The sequence below is a fragment of the Rhincodon typus genome, chromosome 33, assembly GCF_021869965.1.
Source record: "Rhincodon typus isolate 14 chromosome 33, sRhiTyp1.1, whole genome shotgun sequence".
Lineage (NCBI taxonomy): Eukaryota > Metazoa > Chordata > Chondrichthyes > Orectolobiformes > Rhincodontidae > Rhincodon > Rhincodon typus.
In genome coordinates, this window is record NC_063364.1 from 22,358,220 (window position 1) to 22,380,369 (window position 22,150).

At 43.9% G+C, this 22,150-nt stretch overlaps 1 protein-coding gene across 1 annotated transcript in view; it reads left to right on the forward strand.

Annotated features, from left to right (window-relative positions):
* Positions 1 to 22,150, forward strand: part of LOC109928951 (cytosolic carboxypeptidase 4) — a 272,400-nt gene that overhangs the window by 102,469 nt on the left and 147,781 nt on the right. Inside the window, exon 19 of the mRNA XM_048616090.1 lies at positions 654 to 834. Coding sequence (XP_048472047.1) covers positions 654 to 834 — 181 coding nt within the window. The remainder of the gene's footprint in view (positions 1 to 653; positions 835 to 22,150) is intronic.

Genomic DNA, 22,150 nt, shown 5'->3' on the forward strand with positions numbered 1-22,150 from the left:
GGAAAGAGATATTCTTATTTGCTGCATCAAAGGCCATCATAATTTTAAATACCTCCATTAAAACTTTCCTTAACCTTCTCTGCTCAAAGGAGAACATTTTTAAAGAAATGACTTATTTATGGGGAATGGGTATCACTGAATTTATCCATCTTTCCTTTTTTTGAATGGTGGAGGGGGAAATAACACTTGGCTTGGTTGAGTGAGAGTATAGGGGGAACTCAAGCAAATATTCTATCTTCTACCTTGACACACACAAGTCAACATACATTTTCTGGAAGAGCCCAGCATTTTTACCAGACTAAGGTAGTCAGAGAAATTGTTGGAGACACTGGAGGTTGAGCAGGACATTATGATTTTGTTAACATTACATATTGGGCTGGGTCCTCAAATTATGGTTGGGACTTACCAAAACTACCTAAGTTTGGCTGGCCTGAAACACCAGATGGTGACTGGGATAGTGAATTGAAAGTCCAGTTTGCAATGTACAGAGCAAGGAAATGGATTCATTGTCATTTCTGTCTGAGATAAGGCAGATTAGACACATTGTTTTATACCTACGATCCTCCAGGAAAAGGTTTTTTTTTGATATGAAGCGCCAAACCCATCTGAGGAATAGAAGGGATGTTGATGAGTTACCCTGCTATATATTACAGGGAATCGGCAGTATGTGGTACTGACAGCTCGAGTCCACCCTGGGGAGAGCAATGCCAGCTGGGTCATGAAGGGCACACTGGAATTCCTCGTGAGTAATGACCCCATTGCTAGCAGTCTACGGGACTCCTACATCTTCAAAATCATTCCTATGCTAAATCCTGACGGGGTTATCAATGGCTGGTGAGTAGAAGCAACAACAGAAAGACATTTTTACTCATTTACTATTTTAAAAAGATGAATGTTCACTTCTGTGATTCAAGCACAGTGTTTGAAACCGTCCCATTAAAATATTCCTTGTACACTTGATAATGACAGACACTGCCTGCATCTCCCTTTAAAAAACTCACTCAATGTTACATTCTCACAATGATTTTAGGATTGGGGAGATTATAAGACTGAATGTTTCATGATGGTAATTTTGGTTCCACAAATTGAGTTAAGCATGATTTAGTAATGACATATTCATAAATTGTACTGGCACTTGTTACTTCTGGGAGGTAAGTGACTGAACCTGAGATGGAGAAATCAGTTTAACAGGAATAGTTGACTGCAGTGGCTGAATGGAAATTGGGGCAGGCCGGAAAAAGTTGACAATGTTTGTTGCCAGTTGATTGCTTGGGGGTCTTGAGATATAGTAGTAGGGTCCCAACCTCTGAACCAGGGGACCTGGGTTTATGTCTGGCCTGTTCCAGGGGTGTATAATGTCATCTCTGAGCAGGTTGATTAGTAACTAGATGATCAGTTTCACTCAAATACCAGTTCACAGTGTGAGGCTCTTGTAGTGTAGTGGTAGTGTCTCTACCTCTGAGCACGGAAGCTGAGGTTCAGATCCCATCTGCTTCAGAGCTGTATCATAATATCCCTGGATAGTTTGATTGTAAAAATACCAATTTTCTGCTCCTGTTGTTATCTGTAGTTTTGTGCTTGTCCCATTTGTTGCTAGTTGAATTCAATAAATGAAAACCAACCACCCTCTCCCCCCAGCCCCCAACTCTCCACAGTCCCTGCTCTAACTTTACATACCCGTGGGGATTTGCATACTGTTGTGAACTCAATTCTGAAAAGCTAGTGAAGAAAATGAGAGAGACACTAACTGCAGTTGTATCTTTCAAACTTTTATTTGGAAAATCAACGATGAAGGGAAGTAAATTAAACATTAATTATCAGATAAATGGGGAACATAGTCTATTTACATTTCTAATAACTATTACACACTTAAATTACACCACTTTACAAAATGTACACATTTTCTGCCATAATTCAGTCTGACATGGTCTAACTTGTTAAAAGTTAGCAGGATTTGGGATTGGCGAAATTATAGGAGTGACTGTTTCTGTGACCATGACTTTAATTACACATGCAGGCAGTCCCCAGGATAGGTTCTGTTCTTGAGTATGTTCGGAAGTCAGAACACAATGCCAGACAATATACAATAACCATTCATATTTATGAGGAAAAGTTCATTGTTGAACCTTTTAAAATACAACCCTCTGTAGGATTGCATTCGTAAGTTGAACGATTGTAAATCGGGGAACCCCTGTACTGAGTTAAGCATGGTTTAATAATGACAAATTAATGGATTGTGTTTCATCTCTGGCACTTGGTGTCTCTGGAGAGGCAAGTAACTGAACCTCAATTAGTTCTAATGTGTACTGGAATTTTACAGCCAATTGCGCAGTGATTTCTGTCATAGGCAGGATATTGATGAATGTTAAGTAGGCTGATGAATATTTTAGCACTGTTAAACTGCAAAATAAAGGAAAGGCTAGAACAATACCATAGAGTGTTAGATGATGAATGCTGAAGCTCTGAGGAATTTGTTACTGTGACTAATTATGAGTGCATTTTGGGCATTCCTCTAGTCCAGTTCCCTTATTGGCTTCCTCCAATCTACAGGGGACAAACCTGTGTCAACTTGTTCATAGATAGTAGGAACTGCAGATGCTGGAGAATCTGAGATAACAAGGTGTAGAGCTGGATGAACACAGCAGGCCTAGCAGCATCAGAGGAAGCATTTTCTGAAGAAGGGTCTAGGCCCAAAACGTCAGCTTTTCTGCTCCTTTGATGCTGCTTGGCCTGCTGCATTCATCCAGCTCTACACCTTGTTGTCTCAACTTGTTCATAAACTGGTTTGGGATTCCATCCTGGATATTAATGGATCAGTTAAAGTTTGTTAGGCACTTCTATTCTTTGACAAAATCACGCTCTACTTGAGGAATGCTCTGCAAGGTAGAGATAACCTCAGGTTTCATTCATTAATTTGTAATGTGTAGATTAGGTGGGTTATAGGGGGATGGGTCTGGGAGGGATGCTGTGAGGGTTGGTGTGGACTTGTTGGGCCAAAGGGCCTGTTTCCACACTGTAGGGGTTCTATGGTATGGTATGATATGGTAATTGTCCCCTTCCCCACCACACAATATGCCCTTTGACTTCTCATTCTCACCAGAAGCAAATGGCATGTTATTTGTACTCCATCTGAAGTCTGCCCCTTATTGTTTATTCTTTGACGGGATGTTGGTATTCGGGCAAGGCCAACATTTGTTGACCGTCCCTAATTGCCCTTTTACTGGGTGGCTCACTGGGCCATTTCTGACGGCAGTTAAAAGTCAATCACATTGTTGTGAATCTGGACTCACATTCAGACCAGATTGAGTGAGGATTGCATATTTTCTTCGTGAATGGCATTATTAAACCAGATGAGCTTTTGCAACAATTTTTGAAAGCAGTTATGGCCACGATTGCTGAGATTATCTTTATGTTCTAGATTTATTCACTGAATTTGAATTCCACTAGTTGCTGGTGTGGGATTTGAACCTAAGTCCCCAAAACATTAATTTATATTGCTAGTTTATTAGTCCAGGAATATTACCATTGCCACCACTATCTCCCACGTTGCCAAAATTTGGGACCCCAAAGTCACAACCAAAAGATCTTGAAGGCAAAATAAGGTGGTAGACTGTTCTGCATCCCTGATTCAGCAACAGTTTTCTTGTTACGCTGCCAGTTTCGCAGTTTGGGCACCTTGGCAGCAGCAACATATAAATGAAATTATCCCCAGTTACAGACAGCTGGTCACAGAGTAGGGGCCTGGTGCCCGGTTTCAGATGCAGATTGAATCTCTAGCCACAAGTACTTATATTTCAGGAGCTTGGTCCAGTGCCTACAGCATTACTGTACATCAGCTCATTATCTGCTGGTGTCCCATTCTGAACCTGTTCTGAGGGCAGTTTGTTTTGGGGAGTTGTGATTTGCTATGTTTGTCCACACACAGAAGTAGGGCGAGGAGGCAGGTCTTCTCGAGCTGAACCTATGCTCTTGGCCTTATTCTGAACAACTTGCTAGCTGTTTAGCCAACAGAGTTCACTGCTCCCCTAAACTTCATAGGAATTCCAGTCATTGTGCGACCATCACTTGTGAAAGTCTAATTGAGTTGTAAAATTAGATTTAAAAAAAGCTGAAAGAACTGCAGATGTTGAACATCTGAAACAAAAACAGAAACCGCTGGAAAATCCTAGCAGGTCCGCAGTACCTGTGGAGAGAAATCAGAGTTAATGTTCCGGATCTAGTGACCCTTCTTCAGAGGTCTTCTGAAGAAGAGTCATCAGATCCGGAACATTAACTCTGATTTCTCTCCATAGGTTCTGCTGAACCTGCTGGGGTTTTCCAATGGTTTGTGTAATGTTAGATACTTCTGCACAGCTACAATCTACAGCACAACCTCATTGACATCTTTCCATCCCTCATGCCTATCAATAATCAAGAGCAGATCAAGAGCAGAAGTATAGTTTAACCAGAATCTGTCCCAAGTCATGAATGGACTCATCAGTTGGTGTTTAGCTTGGTTTGTGTGGTTGTTGACGTGGAGTCGTTTCAAGGTGAATTATAGAAATTGAAATTAGACTTCCAATGTGATCATGGGGCTAAAGGGCCCATTGTGTTGTATCACAATGAATTTAGAAATGATTTCAGGCTTATTATAAATTGTTAATGTCAAACTGTCTATTGCATTGAAGGCAGCAATCTGTGACTATCTTTTTGCCTTTAATTTAGAGAGTGAAAATATCAGGTTTCAGGCAAAGAAAATGGTGATTGCTTTTCACAGACCATTAAGAAATTCTCCACTCTTTAAGTAAAATTCAGATTGATTTAATTATTTTATCTTGCAGTTACAAATGTTAAAGAGCCCTCAGCAAACACTGCTGTAGGCCTCAGTGATCCTGCACTGCTGTTATTTCAAAGGCATATGCGCAATCCCGCAATTAATTCAGTAACTTGCTCATTAGTTCTGTACTCAGAATAAGCCCTTTTCTGTCATCCTTTGAATGACAGGAGTTTTTTTTATTCCAATGTAATCTCTAACTTTGTAAAAGTTTGTAAGGACTGCATGGACACCTTTTTCCCTGGATTCCCTTATTGTGTTTAGTGGTTCAATTGTTCTGTGTTTGATTCTGAGAGTCTGTTGACTGTTCTATGCTCACTAAGCTTGTCTAGTTAAGACTGGGTATGGCTGCATAGAAAAGTAAGCAAATCAGGAAGCTAGCTGCTAGAAGCATTTTATAGCACTGAATAACATCTGCTACACAAACTGAAGCTAGTATCATCACTGCAAAGCTGTGAGATTTGAAATATACAACATGCCCAAACTCTTTGGTCACTCTCTACAGGTGGGTCTGTGGGATTCTCTTTTTGCTCATGCTGCAGCAGTCATTTTTTTTTCAGCATTCTTATCCTTCCAAATTCCTCAATGACTTCAATTAGCTCTGTAACTTTCTCCATTCCTAAAACCCATAGATCTTAGCATTACACCAATTCTGGCCTCATTGTTCCACTGTTTGCAATGATGCCTTCACCTGCCTGGGCTTTAGGCTCTGAACCTCTCTCCCAAACAGCCTACCTTTCTCAGATAACAAGGTGTAGAGCTGGATGAACACAGCAGGCCAAGCAGCATCAGAGGAGCAGGAAGGCTGACGTTTCAGGCCTAGACCCTTCTTCAGAAATGGGGGAGGGGAAGGGGGTTCTGAAATAAATAGGGAGAGAGGGGGAGGCGGATAGAAGATGGATAGAGGAGAAGATAGGTGGAGAGGAGACAGACAGGTCAAAGAGGTGGGGATGGAGCCAGTCAAGGTGAGAGTAGGTGGGGAGTTAGGGAGGGGATAGGTCAGTCCAGGGAGGACGGACAGGTCAAGGGGGCGGGATGAGGTTAGTAGGTAGGAGATGGGGTGGGGCTTGAGGTGGGAGGAGGGGATAGGTGGGAGGAAGGACAGGTTAGGGAGGCGGGGACGAGCTGGGCTGGTTTTTTGATGCGGCAGGGGGAGGGGAGATTTTGAAGCTTGTGAACATCAATCACCTCAACCTCTCCACCCCTCTCACCCACTCCAACCTCTCCCCTGTAGAACGTGCAGCCCTCCGCTCCCTCCGCTCCAATCCCAACCTCACCATAAAACCCGTGGATAAAGGAGGCGCAGTTGTAATATGGCGCACTGACCTCTACATCGCCGAGGCCAGACGCCAACTCTCCAACACCTCCTCCTACCGCTCCTTGATCATGACCCCACTCCCGACCACCAAACCATCATCTCCCAAACCATCCACAACCTCAACACCTCAGGTGACCTCCCACCCTCAGCCTCCAACCTCATCGTTCCCCAACCCCGCAACACCCGCTTCTATCTCCTTCCCAAAATCCACAAACCTGATTGCCCCAGTCGACCCATTGTCTCCGCCTGCTCCTGCCCCACCGAACTTATCTCCACCTATCTGGACTCCATTTTCTCCCCCTTGGTCCAGGAACTCCCTACCTACGTCCGTGACACCACCCATGCCCTCCACCTCCTCCAGAACTTCCAAATCCCCGGTCCCCAACACCTCATCTTTACCATGGACGTCCAGTCCCAATACACCTGCATTCCCCATACAGATGGCCTAAAGGCCCTCTGCTTCTTCCTGTCCCGCAGGCCCAACCAGTCCCCCTCCACTGACACCCTCATCCGCTTAGTCGAACTCGTCCTCACCCCAACAACTTCTCTTTCAATTCCTCCCACTTCCTACAGACAAAGGGGTTGGCCATGGGTACCCGCATGGGCCCAAGCTATGCCTGCCTCTTTGTAGGTTATGTGGAACAATCCCTCTTCCGTATCTACACTGGCCCTAAACCCCACCTCTTCCTCCGTTACATTGATGACCGTATCGGCGCCGCCTTGTGCTCCCACGAGGAGCTTGAACAGTTCATTCACTTCACCAACACCTTCCACCCCAACCTTAAGTTTACCTGGACCATCTCTAATACCTCTCTCTCCTTCCTGGACCTCTCTGTCTCCATCTCTGGCAACCACCTAGAGACCAATATCCATTTCAAGCCCACCGACTCCCACAGCTACCTAGAAAACACCTCCTCCCACACCTTCCTGCAAAAATGCCATCCCCTATTCCCAATTCCTTCACCTCTGCCGCATCTGCTCCCAGGATGAAGCATTCCACTCCCGTACATCTCAGTTGTCCTCGTTTTTCAAGCACCACAACTTCCCTCCCTCAGTGGTCGAGAACGCCCTCGACCGTGTCTCCCGCGTTTCCTGCAACTCATCCCTCACACCCCGTCCCCGCAATAACAACCAAAACAGAGTCCCCCTCATCCTCACGTACCACCCCACCAACCTCCGGATCCAACGCATCATCCTCCGACACTTCCGCCATCTGCAATCCGACCCCACCACCAAAGACATCTTTCCCTCCCCACGCTTACCTGCTTTCTGGAGGGACCACTCTCTCCGTGACTCCCTTGTCCGCTCCACACTCCCCTCCAGCCCCACCACACCCGGCACTTTTCCCTGCAACTGCAGGAAGTGCTACACCTGCCCCTACACCTCCCCCCTCACCCCCATCCCAGGCCCCAAGAAGACTTTCCACATCAAGCAGATGTTCACCTGCACATCTGCTAATGTGGTATACTGCATCCACTGTTCCCATTGTGGCCTCCTCTACATCGGGGAAACCAAGCAGAGGCTTGGGGACTGCTTTGCAGAACACCTACGCTTGGTTTGCACTAAACAACTGCACCTCCCAGTCGCGAACCATTTCAACTCCCCCTCCCATTCCTCAGACGACATGTCCATCCTGGGCCCCCTGCCGTGAAAAAAAAAAAAAACCCGAAGGTCGCAGGAACAGCAACTCATATTCCGCTTGGGAACCCTGCAGCCCAATGGTATCAATGTGGACTTCACAAGCTTCAAAATCTCCCCTCCCCCTACCGCATCCCAAAACCAGCCCAGCTCGTCCCCGCCTCCCTAACCTGTCCTTCCTCCCACCTATGCCCTCCACCCACCTCAAGCCCCACCCCCGTCTCCTACCTACTAACCTCATCCTGCCCCCTTGACCTGTCCGTCCTCCCTGGACTGACCTATCCCCTCCCTACCTCCCCACCTACACTCACCTTTACTGGCTCCATCCCCACCTCTATGACCTGTCTGTCTCCTCTCCACCTATCCTCTCCTCTATCCATCCTCTTTCTGCCTCCCCCTCTCTTCTTATTTATTTCAGAACCCCATTCCCCTCCCCCATTTCTGAAGAAGGGTCTAGGCCCGAAAAGTCAGCTTTCCTGCTCCTCTGATGCTGCTTGGCCTGCTGTGTTCATCCAGCTCTACACCTTGTTATCTCAGATTCTCCAGCATCTGCAGTTCCTACTATCTCTCAGCCTGCCTTTCTCTGTCTCTTTCCTCCTTTTTAGATTCTTTTTTAACACTAAGTTCTTTGACCAAGTTGTTTGTCGCCTGTGTTAGTATATTTTTACCTGGCTCAGAGCACATTTTGCTTTATAATGCTATGGAGTGTTTTACCATGTGCTATATAAATGCAAATTACTGTTATATATGACGTGCTTTTGCAGCAATGTTATAAGATGGTTAGAAATACAATCTTCTCAGTCTAGTCTGTTTCCACCTCATCCTCCAGGATGTTGTCTCCTGAGGGATCTCTGTCTCTGTCCCTGGAATCGTAAGTGCAGTTTTGGCTTGCTGCTCACACATTCACTGATGGACTGCCATGGGTTTCATTTCACTCACTCTTGCTGCAATTTGAAGATGGTGCAAAGGAGTCATGAACCTTAGCAACATTAGGTATTCTTGATTCCCGCAGAAACTGACCCTTCAGACTGTTCACATAAGAAAGACCTCTCCACTGTGGGGAATGAGTGCACACTATCAATCAATCAATCACTGCATTGAAGATTGAGCAGATAGCAGTATAGACAGAACAAGTATCTGTGTTTAAAGTCACTGATTGCTGTGAAAAAGCTGACATTTAGCTAGTGTTTGATTATCAATCAGTGAATGAAGCAATGCACTGTTGAATAGCTGCTGTTAATTTTTTCACACATGCCACAGAGTCTTTGCCTTGAAACCATGGTCACCTTCATTAAGTTCAACCTTAGTACATAGTTCCTATTCTTTATAAAACACAATATGTAGCTCCTACACTGTCTCTGCTGAATCCTGTCCTTCTTAAATGCTGTGTGGTACTGTATAGTGTCTATAGGTTCTATTGGTATTGTTACAGAACTGCTACAGTGCAGAAGGAGGCTATTTGGCCCATTCAGTACAACACAGCAATGAGGAGTAGGTTCACTCCTCCATTGGTGTTATCCCTTCCTTATAAAATTTATCTTAATGTGAGCTCGCTATTTCTTCAAATGTTGATCAACGTTCACTGCACCGATTGCTGTCTGATCTTTCAGACAGTCTGCTTTCATAGGGATAGCCTGCAGTTAGCTCACAGTTAGGAGAAACTCAAGACAGTTGGTCATATGCATTGATAATTTTACCTGACCCCTTTCCTTTGAGGGGTGGTCGAAGTGAATCATTGGAGCACCATTACATGGGCACATTGCCTCTATTTCCATTTTTCTTGTTTGAGACACACAAAATATTGGGCCATTTTGGGCTCTGTAAATAGAGAAGGAAAAATTCATTTTCTTTCATTCATAGAATCTCTACAGTGTGGAAACAGGCCCTTCAGCCCAACTAGTTCCTCAGAGCATCCCACCCAGACCCATCCCCCCAATCTACACATCCCTGAACACTACAGGCAATTTAGCATGGCCAACCCAGCTAACCTGCACATCTTTGGACTGTGGGAGGAAACCGGAGCACCTGGAGGAAATCCGTGCAGACACAGAGAGAATGTGCAAACTCCACACAGACAGGCAACTGAGAGTGGAATTGAACTGGGGCCCCTGGTAGTGTGAGGCAGCAGTGCTAACCACTGAGCCACCGTGCCACCCAGACTTGGACTTAAGTAGACCATTTTACCACCATTGGATACTCCAAAGAGCTTCAAGCCAGTGAAGATGCTTTTGGAGTGTAGTCACTGTTGTCATGTATAACATAACAGTTAACTGCCCCTAGCAAGCTTCGACAAACAATAATGTGGTAATGACCAGATAAATCTATTTTTGTGATGTTGATTGGGAAATAAATATTGGTCAAGGCCACGGGGAAATCTCCCCTGCTGTTCTTAAAACTAATGTCATGGGATCTTTTACATCTTGATCGAGCAGATTGGACATCGACTAACAGTTCATTAAAAAAAAACGCCTTGAACAGTGCAGCCCTTCCTCAGTACTGCACTAGAGAGTTATAGTGATAGAGTCATAGAGTTGTACAGCATGGAAACAGACCCTTCCATGCCGACCAGATGTCCAATTAATCTAGTCCATTTGCCAGCATTTGGCTCATATCCCTCTAAACTCTTCCTATTCTTGTACCCACCCAAATGCCTTTTAAATATTGCCAGCCTCCAGCACTGGTAGCTCACTCCATACACGCACCACCCTCTGCCTGAAAAAGTTACCCCTTAGGTCTGTTTTATGTTTTTCCCCTCTCACCATAAACCTACGCCCTCTGGTTTTGGACTCCCCTACCCTGGGAAAGAGACCTTGGCTGTTCACCCTATTCAAACCTGTATAAGGTCACCTGTCAGCCTCCAATGCTCCAGGGAAAATAGCCCCAGTCTGTTCAGCTTCTCCCTATTGCTCAAACCCTGGCAACATTCTTGTAGATCGTTTCTGCACCCTTTCAAATTCAACAACATCCTTCCTATAGCAGAGAGACCAGAATTGAACGCATTATGCCAAAATTGGCTGAACCAATGTCCTGTATCTTGATTTTTGTGATCAAGTGCTCGAGTGGGACTTGACCCCAGAACCTTGTGATGCAAAGGCAACAGCATTAGCAACATAGCCACTGATGACTCCCACAGTCTTGTAACTGGCCCCCTATTTACTACATAGTTATTTCATCCTTTAAAAAATGCATTTTAAACCTTTGTAAAGTTTAGCCAATGTGAGAGATCTTAATAGTGACAGCAGCGTAAGGTTTCGCTGAAGTAGAAAGAAAAAGACTGGAAATCTGAAACAGAAGGGCAAGTTTGCTTCTCCATAATTAAGATATCCATAAAGTGTGGCTCTAAATTAGCTAGCACCTCTGCACGAGTCCAATTAATTAATGTCAGTATTTAGCAAGGGTTTGGTTTTCATGCTGTCAGTTTAAATGTGTAACCTAATATTTAGTAAATGTTGGTGCCATATGCTTTTGATAATTCCATGCCCCCTGAAACATGTGATAATTGAATAATTCCTGTACCATCTGAACTGTGCACTTCATGAAGGATTCCACCACTTCATGAGTTCTGTAATAAACACCAATTATTTTAATCCCTTGTATCTTGTCCTCTGAATAATTCATGCACCCTGTAAGTGTGGACACCAACAATGATTCTTTTATCAGAAGAATCTTTATTTTATCCAGAAAGCTTTTACTTTCTGATTTTAAACGCTCCACTATTGGTTCACACATCCACTCTCCTGCCTTCAGCTGTGAAAGCCCTAAACTCTGAGATTCCATTCCTAACCTTTCCACTCTTGCCTCCATTGTTATCCTTTCAGATATTTCTTAAAGTTGAACGCTTTGACCAAGAAATTGGTCACCAGCCCCAATAACTAAGTGTCATATTGGATTTAAATACCCCCACGAAACACATCAGGACATGTTACTTCTTTGAAGCTACTATATAAATGCAAGTAATTGTTCTTGTATTGGTTGAGTATGGGACCTTATGAGAAAGCACATAGTGAAACAATTCACGTATTCGATGAATACACTGTGTGAATCTTGCACACTATGATGAATTCCTGCATTGTAGGAATCCCATATCCTGAATCATTTCCATACCCCATTAATAATTCCTAATAACCATGAATCTGGATTCCTTTGAATCCTCTACACACAAACCCAGTGCACCATGAATCCAATATCCCACAAATTCTCTACTCCATGAATAATTCCTGCATCTTACAGTTTCAGTTTCCCTTGAAATCTAAATTCCACAAATCTCTATGTTTCATTCACTCTAGCTTGATGAACCATTAAGAATTCAGTGTTGTGTTATTCCATAATTCGGGAGTAGCCCCTTTAACTCCCTGATCTAGAATTCTTGAATTATTTTTATGGGATGTGGGCATCGCTGGCTGGGCAGCATTTATTGCCCGTCCCGAATTGCCCTTGAGAAGGTGGTGGTGAGGTTCTTTTTTTGAACTGCATTAGCCTGTGTGGCCATAGACCGTAAGAAAGAGGAACAGGAGTAGGCTATTCGGCCCCTCGAGACTGGTCTGCCATTCAATAGGATCATGCTCATCCAACATTCCTTACATCCACTCTCCTGCCTTTTCTGCATAATCCTTGATTCCCATCCTGATCAAGAATCTATCTATCTCAGCCTTAAATATATAGGAGAACGCTGTGCTCACTATGGCAAGGATTTCCAAAGGAACTCCTCCTCATCTCAGTTCTAAAGGCACCCCTTCGCTCTGAGGCTGTGTCCTCGGGTCCTAGTCTCTCCTACGAGTAGAAGCATTTTCTCCAGGTCCACTCTATCCAGACCTCTCAGTATTCTCTAAGTTTCAATCAGTTCCTCCTTCATTCTTCACCCAGAGTCCTCAACTGCTCCTTTTATGACAAGCCTGGGAACATTCTTGTAAACCTCTTCTGGAACTCTGTCCAAGGCCTGCCTTAGATTCCTTAGATACGGGTCTCAAAACTGCTCACAGTCGTCCAAATGTGGGCAGACCAGACCCTTAAACAGCTGCAGCGGTACATTCCTGCTTTTGTATTCTAGCCTTCTCAAAATGAATACTAACTTCCTAACTTCCAACTGAACCTTGCAGATGCTGTAGATGGTATATCCTGCTGCCGTGGTGCATGGTGGTGGAGGGACTAAACAGTGAAGGTGCTGGAAGGGCTTCCAGACAAATGGGCTGAGATTGATTTGAGCTTTTTGAGTGTTGGAACTGCCTAATCCAGGTCAGTGGGGAGAATTCTATCACAATAACTGTGCCACATGAGTCCTACATCATTGAATAATTTCTCCACCACTCCGACAAACAGCTTTGCATTTATCATAAACTGTTATCAATACGTTTATCACATCAACAACCAAACTGTTGCTGTCAGCCTTGTTCTTCACACCTAGGTGCTTCTTCTTTTATAATAAACTATCTTCTGTACATGATTATCAGTCAGGTGCTTGTGTGAAGTATCATCATAGAGACAGGAATAGAAAAGGATGGAGACAGGCAACTGACTGTTAAACTCTAGGATCTCAGAGGGTTCTCGCCCTCTCATCTGGGAGAGCCTTTTGGAAGTGTATTCAGAACATATTACATTCAATCAATGCCGCGTCTACTTGGAAATCATTGAAGAGACAATAGAAGAGCTTTACACTTCAACTAAGTCCCAATCTATTTGACTAGAACACTCTGCTGATGGTAGTTACTCTGGTTACTCATGCCATCTATCTCAAACCCTGTTTGTCCATTGAGTGAGCAACAATTTCCTCCACTTAAATATGAAATCGCTGGCAGTAATTTTATCCCTCTTTGAAGAAAGGTGGGTTTAGGCTGGGTAAGATGTTAAAATGTTTGAAACCCAACCTTCCTGTGAGACCCCTCACTTCTGATTTTAACAGAGATGGGACAACAGGCAACTAACCTGCTTCCCAGTAAGTGGATCACTCATTGGAATATTGTCATCATTATTGGTGGTCCCTTGGAATTGAGGATGGTCTCTGTCAGGCTGGATGAGTCTTCAAATGAGTCTTCGAACAAATCTTCAGATGAGTCTTTGGATAACTGAAGAACCCAATTTTCAATCCACAAGGTTCTCAGCAGCGGAGGAACTGTTGTTGGATGGAGAAGTGACATTTACAGCCCAGGGTTGGCTTCCTTCTCCTTCCTTTGCCACCACTGTTTCACCTCGCTGGTGAATTCCTGACCTTCGAAGTGGCTTGTGTCTTGATGGATTAGGAAGTTCTACACTCAGCAGTTGGCAGTTTTCTCCTCCCAGCCGGTGGTGTCAATGCCTCTGTGCTCTAGATGACCTGAGTTTTGAACAGTTTGTTGAGGCGATGTCTCTCAAATTTGATCTATCTTTCAGGTTTTATGCAGACTAGTTAATTGAGGCGATGTCTCTCAAATTTGATCTATCCTTCAGGTTTCATGCAGACTGGAGTTCCCAGGTGTTAAGAAACCCAACACCAAAGGGAGATGGGAATTGTTGTATTTAGCAGTTAAATGCTTTTATAGCTCTATCTGTGGGCCGGCAGGAGCAGCAGTGCTTAATGCCCTTATCCCCCTCCTTCCTTCAACAGCAAAGCAAATCTCTTTTCTATTCCACACTGCCTGCAGTTGACCCCACCCACCCCTTTCCACTGATCACACATCCATAGTGATTGGATCCTTCTCTCTGATTATTGAGTCTGTCTCCATCTTTATCTCCATGTCCATCTCCATTTCTATCTTCATCGCTATCTCCTTCGCTAATTCTATCTCCATGTCCATTTGATCTCTATTTCTATCTCTATGTCTATCGCTATATCTCCATATCTCTATCTCCATTTGATTTAAATCTCTAACTCTGTCTCTATCTCCATTTGAGCTAAATATTTCTATCTGCATTGCTATCTCCATTTGATCTCTATCTCCATTCCTAATCCCTCTTTCTCTGATCCTGAAATTTATTCTTCAACATTACAAATCGTTCTGCACCCACTTCTATCTACCTACACCCTGAACTCCCACAATTTCTAAACCCAGCAGTATTAACTGACCTATCCAGGCTTGTAGCCTCTCCTGGAACATTTCTAACCTGACTGGGAGCCAAGCTTCTCAATAATCAGCAAATCCATTTAAAAGAAAAGTAACAGGAGGCAGGTTGTTGAGATAAATCTCCAGTGACATCCTCCCACTCACTTGGAAATCCACCCCGACAAATATCAGAGCCATTGTCTTTGGTCCCTGACGTTCCATTCCTTGGCCCTTAACTCCATTCCTCTTCCAGGTATGTGGTCAGTGGTATTCGAGCTCAAGGGATTTAATGACCTACTTAATGGGGCAGCACGGTGACTCAGTGGTTAGCACTGCTGCCTCACGGTGCCAGGGACCCGGGTTCAATTCCACCCTCGGGTGACTGTCTGTGTGGTGTTTGCACATTCTCCCGGTGTCTGTGTGGGTTTCCTCCGGGTGCTCTGGTTTCCTTCCACAGTCCAAAGATGTGCAGGCTAGGTGGATTGGCCATGTTAAATTGCCCGTGGTGTTCAGGGATGTGTAGGGTTTGGGGGATAGGTCTGGGTGGGATGCTCTGTGTGTCAGTGTGGACTTGTTGGACTGGGGGCCTATTTCCACACTTTAGGGATTCTACAATTGCTATTCCCATAGTCCGAAAAGCTATATAAGAATGCAAGCTTTTGCTGAAACCATGTGAGTTTCATTCCCTGATATTAGGCTGATGAGCACCAAGCAAGATCTCCAAAATCCTAAAAATGTTTTTGACAGCTTAAACCTGAGGATGTAACTGTTATTCCCAAATTGAGCAAGTATGTGTTTTTATTCAAATGGATGAAGTGCAATTTCTAGCCACTTGATGGCAGCAACAAACAATTTTGCCAAATTTGACTTCCTTAGAGTTTGTTATTTCTGTAAAAAGTTATCAGCTAGATGAGGGGTCAACCCTAATTGGTAGAGATTGCTAACTGTGACATTGGGTGCCGTAGGTCCTTTTGACAGGAACCTTTCTCCTTGATTGTGGTAACACAGCATAAATCTAAAGAGCACCAACTCAGCTTAGGAATGCTACTCAATAATTTTCAATTTATCTTGAACTATTTGCTATTTCTCAAAGCAAAGCTGTCACAGAGAGAAAACCAAACACTTCTGCAATCATAGAATCTCTACAATGTGGAAGCTAGCCTACTGAGTCTATGCTAACCCTCTGAAGAGCATCCCACCCAATCCCATGGCTTCCACACTTCTAAACTGCAGGAGGAAACCAGAGCACCCAGAAGAATCCCACTCAGACACGGGGAGAATGTACAAACTCTGCACAGTCACCCAAGGGTGGAATTGAACTCAGGTCCCTGGCACTGTGAGGCAACACTGAGCCACAGTGCCACCCTTGGACTAATGTGACCAGGACAAAATGTAATAGCATTGGATTTCTGATCTGTTTCACTTAATTGACACATCATTAAGTGAGACTTAACCAGTTAAAAAATGGGCCAGGCCTGTAATGCCACATTCATTAGCATTTGGGTAGGTGTCATTTGGGCAGTCAGATGTGTGCATTAATTTCTGGTCAACTATGTTAAGTTACTCTTTGAGCCATGCAGAATTCCACAGTTGAAAATATAAGAGTCTGCAAAGGGACATATACAAATGTAAAGTGAGCTCGGGAGAAGCTTGTAAATGAAGGAAATACAACATGAGGAAGTATGAGATTAGTCATTTTAGTAGGAAGAATAAAACCAGTGTATTTATTTTAGACAGACAGGAAACTGGAGCTGAGGCCTCAACATGATCAGGTCTGATCCTATTGGATGGTGGATCAGGCCTGAAGAGCTGAAAGTCCTTCACCTGCTCCTGGATCCTCTGCTTCTAATGTGTTTACCTTTATCGCAGCGAGATTGGAGCAAAAGAGTTAGGAAGTCTTGCAGGAATTATACAGAATTTTGGTGACATCATGTTTGGTGAAATTGTGGGCACATCAAAGACTAATTTAACATAGTTAACCACAAATCAGCAGGAACATCTGGTGCTTGAACAAAACCCAATTGGGTAACTAAATGGAATAAAATTGCATAATTGGCTGGTCTATTTTTTAATTGGTTAAGTTCACCTTTGGTCTGACACAAGTCAGAAACTTGACACTACTGCGTTTTGCCCTAGTCACGTTGCTGGAATGTTTTGTTTTCTCTCTGTGGCGGCCTTGCTTTGAGAAACAGCAAATGGTTCAAACTGAAATTATTTTGTACAGTTTTGGTCTGCTTGAGGATAAATCTGCTTGACCTCCGTTAATACATACCTGTTTTGTCTCTGTCAAGATATATCTGCAGATTCCTGGTTTCACAGGGTTGCCCTTTGAGGTCAAATTGAATTTACTCATTCATGGCATGTGGGCATCCTTGGTTGGACCATCATTTATTGCCCAGCTTTAATTGCCCAGAGGGCAGTTAAAAGTCAACCACATTGCTGTGCGTCTGAAGTCACATTAGTCCAGACCAGGTAAGGATGGCAGTTTCCTTCCCTGAAAGACATTAGTGAACCTGATAGATTTCTCTGACAATCTCTAATGGTTTCATTGTCATCATTAGATTCATAATTCCGGATTTTTACTGGATTCAAATTCCACCATCTGCCGCAGCAGGATTTGAAATCCAGTTCCCAGAACATCACTTGGGAATCAATTCTCAAGGGAATCAACTTGGGAACATCACTCTGGATTAATAATCTAGCAATAATACGATAAGGCTGTCGCTGAGCCTAAATAGAATGGGTCTATATCCACTGCAGGTAGAAGAGTTAGAGTGGATCTCATTGAGCTATATATGAACCCAAGTGGATTTTACAGGCTGGAGGCTGAGTGGCAGTTTCCTACTGATTGGAGAACCAAGACCATATAGGGTACACTGTCGGGAAGAGTGGCCAATCATTTAAGGCTGAGATGAAGAGAAATGTTCAGTTTTTAAGGATATTAAAGGGTGAAATAGATGGATGTTTGTATTTTGAGGAAATTGAGGGATATCAGCTGGACAGAATGTTGAAGCTAAGGGCAAGCATTAGCCATGTCCTTCGTGGCTGGTGGAGTAGGCTCAGGGCTTTATGATTGTACTCCTGATCCGATTTTGTTCTTGCAACATTAATGGATAAAGTATTCAGTCATCTGCCTATCTGTATCAACTAGACATCCTGGCCTTCTTAAGGGATGAGGAAGAGTTCCTTTGTGCAACTTTGTTTAAGGGGACCAGCCGTAAGATCCATAATAACATGTTTAGGCTGTTTCTGAACTTATGTCTTGATTTTTCTTTCTCTTTCCTATTTCCACCTGATCGGTCAGGAAGCATTGTGCCATTTTCTCAATAGCTTCACCCACATCTGGATGCAGGCTTTTCCTGTGGGAATCCTGCCTTGTAACCTGTTGGAAGGAGAAGAAGTGTCCATAGGGTGCTGCATCAGAGTTAAACTGCAGCTGCCTGTGTCTCCTCTCTGAACTACGCAGAAATGCTCCTACGTAACTACCTGAAGAAAACACCCCCAAAAGTAACAGCTGCAGGCTGATGGCGAGATGCAGCTTGTGAATTCCGTTGCAATGAATCCTGCAGCAAATCTCAAGCATTCCAGAGGCCACAATGACTATTTGTGCCCCTGTTCTTTCTTCCTTGGCCCTCCTTTTAGGGATACATGGTGTCACATGTGGTAACGTAGCATGCAGTGGTGCCCTGGAGTGACAGCTATTGTTGCTGTTTCTACCACCCCACCCTGTCTCCACAAAGCCAGCTGTGAACTGCCAGTTGGTTACAGAATGGATTCCCTACCTTCACTCATGCTGTGCCAGGCACTGTGTTTTGTCTGGAATTTCTGTTACCAGACTAACCTCTGTGAGGCCTAAATTTCATTAATTTCGTTATAATTTCGTTATAGATATGAAATATTTTCGTTACCGACCAAGTGTTACCAACAATTATATCCCCAGACCCCTTTCTTTGAAGCGGACAAAAAGTTAGCAGTGCGACCAATGCTTGGGCAGATTGCGCACAGCTGGCCTATTGTTATACTGGTACCATTTTTCCTGTTCTATGTCTGAAAAATCTGTGCCAGTTTGTACCTTGCTGTCATTTAATGGGAGCCAAGGGCAGATGGTGAGGAATTTCCCAGCTCCATGAGAGGGAGAGAAATACCTATTAATATGTTCTGCTTCTCCTTTGGTCTTTTCTCTGTCTTCCGATTTTGGGAACAGGGAATTTTCTTGCAGCTGCTGAAAGCAAACCTGCCTGAGAACATTTAATATTCACTTTATCCACAAGAGCAATTTTCACAAAGCTAAGGAATGCCACAGACATTCAGCATGAGGTGAATTTGTTAAAACAACAGAGCAAGGTCCTGATCTCTAACTTGCACCAGCCCCATAAGTCTCTGAGATCCTTGTACTCCTCCACGTCTGGCCTTGTAAATATCTCCAATTTTAAATACTTCACCAGTGGCATCAGTTACCAAGGCCACAAACTCTGAATTGGCTCTTGTGGTGCTGTGGTAATGTCCCTCCCTCTGGGTCAACAAACCAGGTTCAAGTCATACCTGCTCCAGAGGTGAGTAATAACATCTCTGAACAAGTTAATTAGAAAATACCTAAATTCTGAATTGCCATCCCTCAATCTCTGAATCTCTCTCCCTCTCTTTCCTCCTTTAATCTGCACTGACAACACCTACCTTCAGCCCTCCTGTCCCCTCATGTGGCTCAGTGTTAATTTGTATGTGATAATGGTCCTTTGATGATTCATCTGATGGTTTGCTACCTTAAGGCATGACAAATTGTTCCTATTGAACCTTGTCAATGTTCTTGCTCCTTGTCAAAGTGCTTCCTACTTTATTTAAAAAAAATTCATTTTGAAATCAACTTTAAACTTCAATTCAATTTAACTGCAGATATGGTGAAACAGATACAATTGGATCTGCCAACAGCTCCTTTCTGTCTAGTTGTAACAGTGTGATCATTTGAATCACCACATTCTACATTATTTCATCATTCATCTTTCAGATTTTTCCAATGGGCCAATATAGCCTTCCAAAGCTATGAACATGCATGTGCAAACCTTGAAGTTTTACTAAGTTGCAAATCTATATTTGGTAATTGCTAACAGATATTTGACTACCTCTTCTTGCTAAAAGCCTTACTTTCCTCTTCAAAAACAGTTAAGAGTGTCATGAAGGCTCATGAAAACTGACCTTGGTCATTGGTAAGATTTTAGAGTCCATTATTAAGGATGAGATTGCAGAGTACGTGGAAATGCATGGTAACATAGGGCGGAGTCAGCGTGGCTTCATCAAGGGGAGGTCATGCCGAACAAACCTGTCAGAGTTCTTCGAGGAGGTAATGAGCAAGTTAGACAAAGGAGAGCCAGTGGATGTAATCTATTTGGATTTCCAGAAGGCCTTTGACAAGGTGACGCACAGGAGGCAGGTAAATAAGGTAAGAGACCATGGTGTTAGGGGCAAGGCACTGGCATGGGGGATAGTGGATTAGCGGACTGGCAGAAGGCAAAGAGTAGGGAAAAAGGGTTATTTTTCAGGACGGCAGCCAGTAACTAGTGGAGTTCCGCAGGGGTCATTTGGTGGGACCACAACTGTTCCTGTTATACATTAATGTTCTGGGTGAAAGAACTGAGGGTATTGTTGCTAGGTTTATAGGTGACATACAGATGGGTGGAGGTGTAGGTAGTATTGAGGAAGTGGGGAGGCTGCAGAAGGACTTGGATAGGCTAGGAGACTGGACAAAAAAGTGGCAGATGGAATACAATGTGGGAAAGCATGAGGTTATGCACTTTGGGAGGAAGAATTGAAGTGCAGATTACTTTCTAAGTGGGGAAAAACTTCAGAAAACTGAAGCACAAAGAGACTTGGGAGACCCAGTTTATGATTCTCTTAAAGTTAACATACAGGTTCATTTGGCAGTCAGGAAGGCAAATGCAATGTTAGCATTCATTTCAAAAGCGCTAGAACACAAGAGCAGGGATGTACTGCTGAGGCTGTATAAGGCTCTGGTCAGACTGCATTTGGAATATTGTGACCAGTTTTGAGACCTGTAAGGAAGGAAATGCTGCTGTTGGAGGGGATCCAGAGGAGTTTTACAAGAATGATCCTGAGGATGAAGGGCTTGTCATATGAGGACCATTTGAGGACTTTGGGTCTGTACTCGATGGAGTTGAGAAGGATGAAGGGGAAATCTGATTGAAACTTACAGAATACTGAGAAGCCTGGATTGAGTGGAAGTGGAGAGGATGTTTCCACCAGTAGGAAAGACTAGAACCTGAGGGCACAGCCTTAGAGTGATGGGCTGATCCTTTAGAACTGAGATGAGGAGGAGTTTCTTCAACCAGAGGGGGGTTAATCTGTGGAACTCATTGCCACAGAGGGCTGTGGAGGCCAAGTCATTGAGTGTATTTAAAACAGAATTGATTGGTAAGGGCGTCAATGGGTTATGGGGAGAAGGCAGGAGAATGGGGTTGAGAAACAGATCAGCCATGAACTAATGGTGGAGCAGGCCTGATGGGCTGAATGGCCTAATTCTGCTTCTGTGTCTTGTGGTCTTATAAGCTAAATTCTTAAGCTGTTATAATTTTCCTCTTCCTGAGATTTCAGATTGTAGCTGCCTAATTGGTGCTTTTAAGTCACGTGTCACAGCCAACAGCCCAAAAACTTCTCAAATTGTCGACTTCAAAAAGAATCTCGCTGCATGTTCCATTTTATTAATTCTTGTGGGCATCGCTGACAAGGCCAATGTTTGTTCTCCATCTTTAATTATCCTTGACAGGGTGAGCTGTCTTCTTGAACAGCTTAGCCCATGTAGTGGAGATATAGCCACTGCTAAAGAGGGTGATCCAGACACACTGAAGGAACGATGGTTTTATTCCAAGTCAGGATGGCATGTGACCTGGAGAAGAATTTGCATGTGGTGATGTTTCTCTGCATCTGCTGCTCTAAAGCTTTCAGTGGTGGAGGTTGTGAGTTTGGAAGGCGTTGTTGATGGATCTAGGTAAGTTACTGCAGTCCATTTTGTGCATGGTGCACACTGCTGTCACCGTGCACTGATGATGGAGGGAGTGACTTTTGAAGGTGGTGGATTGGGTGCATATTGAGCAAGCCTGGTTTGTGTTGAAAAAAACACTCAAAGGACTGCGGACGCTGGAAATCAGAGACAAAATTTGAAATTGTTGGAAAAACTCAGTAGCTCTGGCAGCATCCATAGAGAGAAAGCAGAGCTAACGTTTCGGATGCAGTGACTCTTCCTCAGAACTGAGAGATAGCAAGAACTGCAGATGCTGGAGTCAGAGTCAACACAGCGTGGAGCTGGAGGAACACAGCAGGTCAGGCAGCATCAGAGGAGCAGGAAAGTTAACGTTTCAG